Source organism: Lycium barbarum, chromosome 10 (assembly GCF_019175385.1).
Source record: "Lycium barbarum isolate Lr01 chromosome 10, ASM1917538v2, whole genome shotgun sequence".
Lineage (NCBI taxonomy): Eukaryota > Viridiplantae > Streptophyta > Magnoliopsida > Solanales > Solanaceae > Lycium > Lycium barbarum.
In genome coordinates, this window is record NC_083346.1 from 91,984,797 (window position 1) to 91,997,699 (window position 12,903).

At 39.7% G+C, this 12,903-nt stretch overlaps 1 protein-coding gene across 1 annotated transcript; it reads right to left on the reverse strand.

The window, feature by feature from the left end:
* Positions 1-11,950: 11,950 nt before the first annotated feature.
* On the reverse strand, positions 11,951-12,331 carry LOC132613123 (uncharacterized). Its single transcript, XM_060327173.1, has one exon. The coding sequence runs from the start codon at positions 12,329-12,331 to the stop codon at positions 11,951-11,953; it is 381 nt and encodes a 126-aa protein (XP_060183156.1).
* Positions 12,332-12,903: the final 572 nt, after the last annotated feature.

The following is a 12,903-nucleotide window of genomic DNA, read 5'->3' on the forward strand; positions in this document are numbered from 1 at the left end:
CAATGAAGGTCATACATCTATATATGCATGCGCGTATATAACGCCTGATATATATGCGTATATAACGCCTGTCTATTTTCTCATATCATATCGGCCTTTCTGCGGCTATCATCATATACATTGTTGCGGTACTTGCAGCCTAATTCTCATATCATCATCATAATGGTAATGTGTATATAACGCCTCTATCTCTTCTCATACTTTACATATATCTAATATTCGCATATATAACGTCTTCTGGTCACGGGTCAATATACATAAATATATAATGAAATAATGCATGGAATTGGCTACATAAGACTGGACCCATGAACAGAAGAATCACTCATAAATGTGTACATGAACATCAAAGACTGAAGTACTCCTAAGGCTTCTAGGAATAGAGTAATATGGAAGCTCGCTTACTCACTTGTTGGATCATACCATAGGATCATGCCAAAGGAAAGAAAGGATAGCCTTAACATACCTTGAAGTATACTCAATCGTCCAACTTCTACCTCTCGAACTTGCAAGTATACAATTAAGATAACATAGGCCTCAATTAGACTATTTACCTCGCTTACTAATAATTTTAAAAACGAATAGAGCTTGACAATTTATAGGCAACATTTTCCTTATAAGCTTAACAGCTCTTCAACTTCTCATTCGATCCAACATCAACCACAATACCCACAACACAATGACAACACACACACACACACACACACACACACACACACATATATATATATATATATATATATATATATATATATATATAAATATACTTAAATCCATCCCTACTCATCTCTTAAAATAGCCTCAAATCATTATCTTACCCTTCATCAACTTACCACTTCCATAAGTATCCCCTCTTCACTTAAAACCGCTAAGACTCTCGATAATTAACTCAAATACAAGGGTAGAAATCATTTAAATACCTTGAGGGGTCTAAGATTCCAAGAATCACTTCAACTCCAACTTCCCTAGCTTCACAACCTTAAAGAAACCCTAGGATCAACCTTCTTCCTTACAAGCACGGGTTCATGGGCTCGGATTTTTATCAAATCTCCACTAATAATGATGAAAAATATTGGGAGAGAATATATTAGGGTTTTTCAGATTTGGAATGGAGGAAAATAGGAAATGGGGTCGTGAACCATCTATTTATACTCGGAATTAAAAAGGCTACAGCGGTCCAGTTCGACGAGCGAGTCAACGACCCGTCGACGTGTCGACGGTCCGTCGACTTGCTCCGTCAACCTGTGCCTGCAGATGCAAGGCTGCGGAACCCTATCGACGCCGCATATCGATGGTCCATTGACCATGTCGACAACCCGTAGATGATGATTGGTGTCTTCAGGTTTTTCTGATTCAGTCCAGATCACGTCGATTCGATTCGTTCAACTTCTAACTCTGTAAATTGCCAGGAATATCTGCGGGTACCCTTGTACACGGGGTAAGGCACTTTCTATCTACAAAACTCAGACACGAATCTCAATTCCAAGGGCATACCCGGCTAGAAAACCATAGGTTCTACTACCACGAAAACGAGAGGTGTAACAAGAACAATCAATCACAACAGAATGGGATGGCTAGTCCCACACACACAACATGGCCCAACCTAAGACAATATCCATCCCAACTTCATACCCGAAGGTTCACATGATTTCTCCGACGATATAATCTAAATATATGCTTCGCTATACGAAGTCTTACAAAGGTAAGCCATAACCTACCTGGATGGCCGAACAACGACACCAACAAATCACTATATCGCCTTCCCCTTCCACCGAGCCTCAATATCAAAAAAGTCTAGGCATAATCGAATTCTATATTAGAAATCATGAAGAACGATACTAATATTTCCATCATTCAATTTAGGTCAAATCTAACCCTAAAATTTGGAAAAACGGGCCCCCAAGGTCAAAATGGGATCTCTTCTCTCTCCTAATATTTCATGCAAACCCTAGCCCACCATTAACCTAAAATGGTCGGCGCGGCCACTGGGCAGCCATCGGCGGCTGGTCAGACCATCCAACTCACTTCTACCACTCAATATCCACCCTACCTCAATTTTCTACACCCGCATTCCCCTAAAACTCCTCAACTCTTCCCATGCAAACTGTTAACTATGCTCAAACCCTAGCATGCAACAATGGTGACATTCAGGCGCAAAAATGTGATCCAATTCCCATCAAGAAGATTACTTAAGTTAATGGAACCCCCACGGTTAAGTGGACAGCAGCAGAAGTTAAACGAATGGAGATTATGGAGAATCTACAATATGCCGTCGTTGGTAAATTTGCTCATAGGTGGCCAGATCTGGAAGAATTACGTACCATTCTTCCACAACAATATGGAGTAAAGGTAAATTTACTATTGGTCTCTTTTGGCATCGACATGTTCTTATCAGGCTGAATTTCATAGAAGAATTTGTTACATTAACTTCTAAGGGTGCTCATTATATAAAATCGAAGGATGGTATTACATATCAAATGAGGCCTTTGATATATGATTCCAACTTTAAGATTGATAAGGAAACCACGAAGGCTATGGCGTGGATCTCTTTTCCAAATCTACTGCCTACTTTCTTTGTTAAAGAAGCATTTTTCACTTTGGCCTCGGCTGTTGGTAAACCTTTACAACTTGATATAGCCACGATTAATAAAACAAGGCCAAGTTGTGCTAGAGTAAAAGTGCAAGTTGATTTGCTAGCAGATCTTCCAATTTCTGTAACCATGGAATTGGAAGACGAGGTCAGAAAAGAAGTTAGATTGGAGAAAGTTAAAATCCAATATGATGTTTTGCCAAAATATTGTACGGAATGTATGTTGTAAGGCCACTCAACTGATGAATGTCGTGTGTTACACCCTGAGTTGAAGGTTCACATGGAAGAAGGTAAACATGATGCTATGTCACAAGAAGGGCAGAAACCTGTAAGATATCCATCGAGGTTTCATGGTAAATATTTCCAACAAAAGTCTTTGCCAAAAACTGGAAGTATTGGGAATATAGCACCAGCAGTGTTGAATGAAGGTGAAACTAGTGTTCCTTTGAAGCAGCAGCATAATAGTAATGTTGTACATGGTGTGAAGGCTAAGGTGGTATTAGATCACAACAAGGTTTCAACTCAAAACAAATTTGATGCTCTTAGTGAAATTGGTGAAAATGGACATGATGAAGGTGAACAGCAGGAAGAAGTGGAGAGTACTGACCAATTAGGTGCTGCTAATAAAAAAGCTGAGATAGGTGGAGAAATTGTTCAGCAGTGTGAGGAGATCCAAATTGTTACCACTCAGGTTATGAATGAAAAAGAAATTATTTGTCAAAACAAAAGTGTGGTTCAAGATGGTAAGATCATATTTGGTGAGGATGCTATGAAACAACTAGCTGTTATATCCGTTATGCGGACTAGTAACAAAGAGGAGAATAAGCAAGAGGTCAAGGCTGATTTGATAAAGGACACAGAACAAGTGCATGTTGAAGTGGAGCAGGCTGAATGCAGAGAGGTCAACTTGAAGGATGATTCTTTTGATTCTATGGAAGATAGCTCTGATCATGAAAGGGTTGATATGATGAAAGGTGGTGACATTTTAGGCACTACCATAAAAGAAGCTGAAAATGATGCTCTTCTTATTCTCAAACAGCCTCCTGATACTTCTGAAAATTGTGCCTTAGAGAATGAAAATGCAGTGGTGATTTATGAAAATATTACTCCTTTGAGTGTCTCAGTTCCAAAGAATGTTTCTCCTAACAAGGTGTTGCATGATTTGGTGTCTCATAACATAAATATGGTTGGTGAGAATATAGATTCAGGCCAGAAAGTGAATAACAACGTAGAGGGTGGATTAGCTTGTTCTGTGATAAAGGAGAATATATCCAATAATAGTAAGTCTACTGCAAAATCTTCTACAAAGGGTGCAAAGAAAGGTAGCAAACAGGCCAACATGGAAAATCAACCTGCCATTAGGGTGATGCCAAACAGAGCTACTGCTAAATCTAGTTTTAAATGATGATTAAATCATTCATCTGGAATATAAGATCAGTGAAAACTCAGCAAGCCTTTCATAGGCTACAAATGTTACATAGGCATCATAAATTCTTCTTAATAGCATTGTTGGAGCCTTTTCAGCAATCTAGACACATTGAGCAATATAAGAGAAAGCTTCATATGCAGTCTGCAGTTGCTAATTGCAATGGGAAAAAGCTGGATTTTTGTTGCAGATAACATTGAGGTGGAAGTAGTACTTGACACCAGTCAACAAGTGACTTTGAAACTATTCTTTCATGAGTTTAATCAGGCTATTGTTACTTCTATCGTATATGCTAAGAGTGATGCTTCAGATAGATTGGAATTGTGGGACAGTATTTACAACCTTGCCAATACAGTCACTATTTCTTGGATGGTTGGAGGGGATTTCAATGTTGTGTTAAATCAAGAAGAAAAGATTGGTGGCTTGCCTATTGACATGAATAATGTAGAAGACTTTGCCTTTTGTATTAACTCTTGTGAATTAGAGGAGGTAAGTTTCAGGGGTAATCCTTTTACTTGGTGGAATGGAAGAGCTGATAATGAATGCATTTTTGAAAGACTAGACAGAATGCTAATCAACACTCAGTTTTTGAACTGGTCTGGTCATATTGAAGTTGAGCATTTGGCTAGGACAGGGTCTGATCATGCACCTCTTCTGTGTTCTTATGGGGAAGTAGCCACTAATATCCCTAGACCTTTCATGTTTCTTAATTTCTGGACAGATCATGAATCTTTCCTTGATACTGTCAAGCAGAATTGGATCTCCTATGAGCATCTTGACCCTTTTATTAATTTCAAAATCAATCTTAAAAGGTTAAAAGGTGTTTTTTCAAGATGGAGTAGGGAAGTTTATGGTGACATATTCAAGCAGTTGGTTATCAGAGAGGAGATTGTCAGAATGAAGGAAGAACTGTTTGAAGAAGTTCCTTCACCCTCTAACAGATGTGTTCTCTAGTGTGCTCAAGCTAAATATAAAAGATATTTAAATTTGGAGAAGGAATATTGAAGGCAAAAAGCAGGTGTAGAGTGGTTTGCTGAAGGTGAGGGGAATACCAGATTCTTTCATAATCTAGTCAAGGGTAGAAGGAAGAAGTTGATGATTAACAGGATTCAAGGAAGTGATGGTGCATGGTTAGAGGATGAATCTCAAATAGCTGCTGAGGCTGTTAAGTTTTATCAGACTCAATTTTCACAGAAGGAGGAGAACTCACAAAGCTTTTTGTTTGAACATGTCCCTAATCTGATTGATCAACAGACTAACATTGAGTTGTGTAAGATGCCAAGTTTAGAGGAAATCAAGCAAGAAGTGTTCAACCTCAATGGTACAAGTGCTAGTGGCCCTGATGGTTTCTCTGGGAAGTTCTACCAATCATGTTGGGATATCATAGAGGCTGATGTGTATAGATTGGTATTGGAATTCTTTAAGGGACAAACTCTTCCCAAATACATTACTCATACAGACTTGGTACTACTCCCTAAAAAGGACATTGTGCAAACTTACTCAGATCTCGGACCTCTAAGTCTGAGTAACTTTATAAACAAGATCATTTCTAGAGTAGTGCATGACAGGATAGAGAATGTAGTGCCATCATTGATCTCTAGCAATCAGGTTGGTTTTGTCAAGGGAAGGAGCATCACTGAAAATGTGTTATTACCACAAGAAATTGTGACAGACATCAGGAAGAGGGGTAAACCCGCAAATGTTGTCATAAAGTTGGCTATGGCAAAAGCCTATGATAGAGTGTCCTGGAATTTTCTCACTAAAGTGTTGCATAAGATGGGCTTTGTTGAGCAGTTCATTGATCAAATTTGGAGGTTGCTGGCAAATAACTGGTATTCTATATTGTTCAATGGGCAGACAACTGGTTTTTTCCATTCAATTAGAGGAGTTAAGCAGGGTGATCCACTGTCACCTGCTCTTTTTATCATTTCAGCAGAAGTTTTATCTAGATCATTAAATGCTTTGTTTGATGATTCTACATATGTTGGGTATGGGATGCCTAAGTGGAGTCACAATATTAATCATCTTTCATATGCTGATGATACTATAATCTTCACATCAGTAGAAAAGGAATCTCTTCAGAAGGTGATGTTTGTGTTGAAGCAGTATGAAGAGGCATCAGACCAGTTGATCAATAAAGAAAAAAGTGCTTTCTATATGTTTCACAAGGTGGCAAGCAATTTAATTCAGCAGGTGGAACAAGTGACTGGTTTCTCAAGAGATTCATTTCCATTAAAGTATTTAGGCTATCCTATCTTTCTTGCTAGAAGAAAGAAAGTGTTTTATAGTGATCTTATCAAGAAAGTGAAGAATAAGCTGCAGAATCGGAAAGGAAATATCTTATCATATGGTGGGAAGGCTGTGCAAATAAGTAATGTGTTACAAAGTATTCCTGTGTATTTGTTATCTGCAGTTGTTCCTACTAAATACACTATCAATGAACTGCACAAGATATTTGCAAGATTTTTCTGGTCCAACAATGAAGAAGGGAGAAGCAAGCATTGGGTTTCATGGGCTAAGATTTGTCTTCCAAAAGATGAAAGAGGTTTTGATTTTAGATCACTATATGATGTGTCAAAAGCATTATTTGTCAAGCTATGGTGGAAGTTCAGGACTGAAAATACTATGTGGGCAACTTTCATACGGAACAAGTATTGTAAGAAGCATAGGCCAACTCAAGTGCAGTAGAGAGGTGGTTCTCAAATTTGGAAGAGAATGCTTGAAGCAAGGGAATTGGTAGACCAACATATTTGGTGGGAGCTAAGAAATGGAGAATGCAATGTATGGCAAGACAATTGGACTAAATTAGGATGTTTAAAACAGATGATGCCAGTACAGGAAAACATTGATGAGCTTAACAGCTTCATGACAGATGCAGGATGGGATTTTCAGAAATTACAAGTTGTCTTTCCTTTGGACATAGTGAATCACATTAACTCAAATTTAGGTTCTGGAGAAAGGTGTGATGAAAAGGATAACCCTCGTTGGATGTTGACTACAGATGGTAAATTCTCAGTTAAAAGTGCATGGAATACACTCAGACAACATGGTCAATATTCTGTATACTTTAAAAGAATATGGAGTAAAGGTGTTACTTTCAAAATTTCATTTCTGTTATGAAGAGTGTGGAAGTTTAAGTTTCCTATGGATGATGTTCTCAAGAGAATGCATATATCCATATTTTCCAAATGCAAATGTTGTGATAACTCTCAGAATAAAGAAACCATGCAGCACTTGTTTCTAACAAGAGAGTTTGCTATGTCAATTTGGTTATACTACAATGCAGCAGCTGGTGTCACAGGTCCTTTAGTCCAAGTTCATCAAGCAGTAGTGAAATGGTGGAATATGCAGGTGTCTCCTATAATCACAACTGTTTATTAGGCTGTTCCAGCCTTCATTTGTTGGCAGATTTGGAAAAGAAGGAATGCAATCATGTATGGTGGTAGTATGATCAAGGCTAAGGTTATATATGGGATTAATCAAAATCTATATAATCTGGTTAGATCCTTATATCCTTGGTTGAAGAATGTTCCTCAGGATTGGCCCAGCTGGTCCAATACTTGGAAGGTTACAAACTTCATACCAAGATCAGACTTGTACATTGGAAATGTCCTCATGAAGGGTGGTTTAAATGCAACACAGATGGTGCTTCAAGGGGTAATCCAGGACCAAGTTCAGCAGCTTTTATGTGAGAAATGAGTGTGGAGATCTGATATATGCTAGTGCAAGGAAGCTGCAAGAAACAACAAATATTAGTGCAGAGGCAACTGCAATCCAGGATGGTATTTCTTACTGTATTACAAATCATCTGGTTCCTATGGTTATAGAGTCAGATTCATTGACCATGATCAATATTTTAGAAGGGATATGGGAGAGCCCATGGAAGATCAGTGTGGAAATGAGAAAGATCCAACAATGGAGAGATAAGGGCCATGTGCAATTTGCTCATATCTTGAGAGAAGGCAATGCCCAAGCAGATTTTATAGCTAACACGGTTTTTGATTTTGCAAGTTCAATCCAAATACATAGATTTCAAGATTTACCATCTGCTGCTAGGAGGATTCTGAATAGTGATAAGAGTGAAATACCATACATCAGGTTTTCAACACATAAGATCAGAGAGCCAGATTGATTTAAGATGATGATACAACAGGTTGAATAGATCCAACAGTTAAGACAGTATAATCATCTAAGGATATCCTATCTAGTGAGTGGTATTAACAGTTTCACTGTTCAAGCTGCTAGAAGGATTTCATTAGCTGATTGTCACAGGATTCATTCAAGTTTTCAACCTGTTGTCTACATTGCATACATGTTTTCCCAGTCATTCCAAAGGGCAGCAGCTTCTTAACATCATCAACTAAAGAGTGTGCCAATTTGCTACTTGACTTGCTCAAATGGATTAGATACCATAGCACCTGGTGAAAGCTTGAGGTGTCTTATAGTGGCATCAATCCAAAGCAGTAAATGAGGGCAGACTTGTCAGATTGATGGAAGATTGGTTGCAGCTGCATCACACGTAGCTTTTGTTTCTATTTGTTTCTTTTTTCTCTTTTCTTAGTTAAGCTAGTTTGATTCTTTAATTTTGTTCTGTAACACTTTGTGTACATATGTCCCCTTTTTTTAATAAAACATCACCAGCTCTGGCTGTGTGATCCTTTTAGCTTAAAAAAAGGTCAAAATGGGAAATTCAGAAGAAAAATATCAAATTAATCACTAGGTGATCATAACCCAACCACTAATTGCTAAATTAACTCATAGATTTACCCAATCTCGAATTTGAAGCAAAACCCCCAATTTGGATATAAACTCTAACTCTTTGATTATGAAATTCAAAGCTAAAAATGGAAGATATATGATTAATAAACTTAGATTCATCAAAAACTAGCATAAACTCCATCAATTTCACCACTTATAAGCCTAGAGAAAAAGTTCATCAAAACCCACTTTCATCTTTCATCACCAAAGGATTATTAAAGGAAAGGGGGAATCTATGATGATAAGGATTAATGGAATCGAAGAGACATAGCAAGATTTACCTCCAAAAGTCTCCTCCAAATATCTCTAAGAACAGTACCCCAAAGCTCTAATTTCAAAATGGAAATAAATGAGGGTCTTAAGTCTTTTAACACTTTATTAATTATAAGAACTGCCCGTCACCCGCTTTGGCGACACTGGGACCGCCTCAGCGGAGCCGCTTTTGTGGTCCCTTGACCACTTCAGCGGTCAAGCCTAAAATTCTTGGACCGCTCCAACGGCAAGGTCACTGCTCCAGCGATACCGCTGCCGCGGTGCTGGAGCCACAAAAGCGGGCACCATACACCAGAAAACTGACCCAAGTTTCACAATTCAATCCGATTTCTGACTAATTTCCGAGGCCATATGCTTATATACCATACAAATAGACACATAAAAACATGCTACGAAGGCGCTCGTGGCTTCAGAATTCCCAATGAAGGTCTCGTTGACCGAATCAACCCCCGATGCCCTAATTCCAATTTCCCAACCCAAGTCCCAAAATGCCTCCGAGTGCATTGGGAACCGAACCAGAGATACATACAAGTTCTAAATCACCATTCAGACCTCTCGGAATTCATGAAATTTTTAAAAAGGTTCGTTTACCCAAAAGTCAACTTTAGGTCAACTCTTTTTCACTTTAAGCCTATATTTCAAGAAAAGTTGCTGAATCTGGTCTAGACACCTCGGGAAGCGTGCCAACGGTCCCCTCGGGTCAAATATGAGATAATCAATGCTCGAAAAAAGGCAAAAATGCCGAAAAGACTATACAAATGCCTCCAAATACTCAGGGTCTATTTATAACATAATCTAGATTAGAAATCATGAAAAACGGTACCTATAATGCAAGGCTTCTAATTTGGTCAACTTAAGCCTATGGGATTTGGGGAAACGGGCCCACAAGGGCAAAATCAGAAATTCGATAGTGAAACATGCAATTCAAGTCTAAGCGATCGAAACCCATTAATCAATTCCCAAAACAACTCGATATTAAGGTAAAATCATATTTAAAGATAAACCCCCAATTTTGGGTATGAACCTTAGTTCTCAAATTCATCAGTTGGTTACTAATAAAGAAGGATTCATGTTTATAAAGCTATTTCCCAATAATTCCATACTAAATAAAGCTTATTCCACCAACAAATCAAGGTTTAATAATCAAAAGTTCATTCAAGAAAGAAACCCAAGAACCTTTTTTAATCCTTATGTTATAGGAAGATTCTAACATGAATTAGGGAGTTTCTAAGGTGGATTATGAATCATAAATAAAGAATAGGGCTAGCTGAACTTACCCCAATGAAGAATTGCTTTAGAATCTCTTGTTTTTCTCCCAAAGTATCTCTAGAACCGAGAGTAATGAATGAGGAGTGATAGGGTTTGAAAAAAGGATTTAAGTCATTTAAGTTGCCGTCGACCGCTATAGCGGTCAGCAGTCCGCTACGCTGGAACCGCTGCAGCAGCGATAAGTGTTCATAGGTTGCTCGATCAGGCCAAATAACCGATTTGGAGTATGCCTGAGATTTCCATAAGACCTTCTCCCGAGTCAAGTAATTCGTTATCGGAAATTTCTTCGTGTGATCACCAAAGGTGAAGTAACCCTTCAGATGCTCTCTCTGCCCATGCAGAATACCCCCAGCCGATTCCGCCGGGTAAAGCCAGGAGCTGGTTTGGGGAATTTGAAAAAAAAAAAGGCAGCATTGACATTGAATGAGAATGCTTGAGCATATCTAATTGTATTAGTGTCTATAATTGATTTCTTCTGTGTAATACTAATCGATAGGACCTATAGGCCGTACCAAGGCCTGCAGACTGCTGACTTTGGAAGCGGAACACGAACCTCCACGAGGTGGCTTTAAGTGATAGGGGATTTTAACCTAAAGATAACATAGGAGGGAGGGGGTCAACAGAAAGTCAGAATCGAAGGGCTCTTCTTTCTTTGATTTGAAAAGAAAGTGAGAGCCTTAACCCTCTGGTATGTGCGGAAACCCCTCATCTTTTTGCAAAAAGCCGCTCCACGGTGGTAAAGTCTCGTTAGCGCTGTTTTTTTATTGCAGCTAGGGCAAGCGCCGCAAAGGATGCTTATTCGCCTATTTTTCACGACTAAGAACCAAGTCTTCGGCCCGTCGACACTTCCACATATTATGGGTAACGTAGGAGACATCTCTATTTTTCCCCCGGGGGCCCCAACAGTCACTCACAATCTCGCTGAGCCGCTATAGGTGCAGCGCCATTGCCACGGTGATACCGCTGCCGCAGTCCTGGTGCCGCCATGACGGTACACCAATCAGAAAGTTACTCAATTCCACAAGTCTCAACCGGAAATTCGAATATCACCCGCGGCCCCACAGATACAAAACAACCATGCATACACACGTAAAACCGCGCTACGAACTCACTCGTGGCCTCGAATTTCCCAACAGGGGTCTCATTGACCAAGTCAACCCCCGATACCCTAAAACCAACTTTCCAACCCAAGTCTCAAAACGCACTCTAATGCATTGAGAACCAAACCAAACATACACGCTGGTTGCAAATGACCATCCAGAACTCTCGGAATCGACGGATTTTCGAAAAAGATCTGTTTACCTAAAAGTCAACTTTGGATCAAATATTTTTTGCTTTAAGGCTTATTATCACAAAAACCCATCTAAAATTCATCCGAAGACCTCAAAAATTGAACCACCCGTCCCCTCAAGTCTAATATAAGCTAAAGAAGCTCAAAAAAAGGACGACAAGGACAAAAGTACCGTAACGGCCAAACGAGTTGTTACATTAGATACTAATTAAACAACCGCTCGTCCTCGAGCGATAAGGAAATGGAACGGGGGAAAAGTAACTGAATCAGTGAACAAGTGGGGATATCTCTCGCGCATATCAGACTCGGTCTCCCAAGTAGCCTCTTCAACAGGACGACGCTTCTATTGAACCTTCACAGAAGTAATCTTCTTGGACCTCAACTTCCAAACCTGCCTATCCAAGATCGCTATCATCTCCTTCTCGTAGGTTAGATTCTCATTGAGCAATACTGAATCCCAACGAACAATGTAAGAACCATCATAATGGTATTTCTTCCACACAGACACATGAAAGACCGGATGAACACCGGACAGGCCTGGTGGCAAGGCCAACTCATAAGCAACATCTCCAACCCTACGGAGAATCTCGATTGGGCCAAGATACCTCAAACTTGACTTGCCCCTCTTCCTAAATCGCATGACACCCTTCATGGGTGAGATCTTCAGAAGCACCTGCTCGCCCACCCCAAACTCTAAATCTCGAACCTTTTGGTCCGCATACATCTTCTATCGACTCTGAGATATTAGAAGCTTTTCCTGAATAAGCTTCACCCTGTCCACTGACTCTCTTAACAAATTTCTCTCGCACGGGCGAACCTCAAATGCATCACACCACCCAATAGGAGAACAGCACCTCCTACCATACAAGGCCTCGAACGGCGCCATATCAATACTCGGATGGTAGTTGTTGTTGTATGTAAACTCCGCTAGGGGCAAGAACTGGTCCCAATGACCACCAAAATCAATGACGCATGCTCTTAACATATCCTCGAGCACTTGAATAGTCCTTTTGGACTGACCATCGGTCTGGGGATGAAAGACTATACTCAGATCTAACTGAGTACCCAACTCTATCGGAAAAGCCTTCCAGAAATTGGAAGTAAACTGGGGGCCTTGATTTGAAACAACAGAAATAGGGACCCCATGCAATCGCACAATATCACGAACATAAATCCTGGCTAACCTCTCCGCAATATAAGTGACCTGAACTGGAATAAAATGAGCTGACTTGCTCAACGGTCAACAATAACCCACACGGAGTCAAACTTGCCCAGGGTCTTCGGAAGATCCCTCAC

What these genes read in the sequence shown, in the direction of transcription:
- LOC132613123 (XM_060327173.1), bottom strand. Translation starts at nt 12,331, where the DNA reads ATGTATGCGGACCAAAAGGTTCGAGATTTAGAGTTTGGGGTGGGCGAG.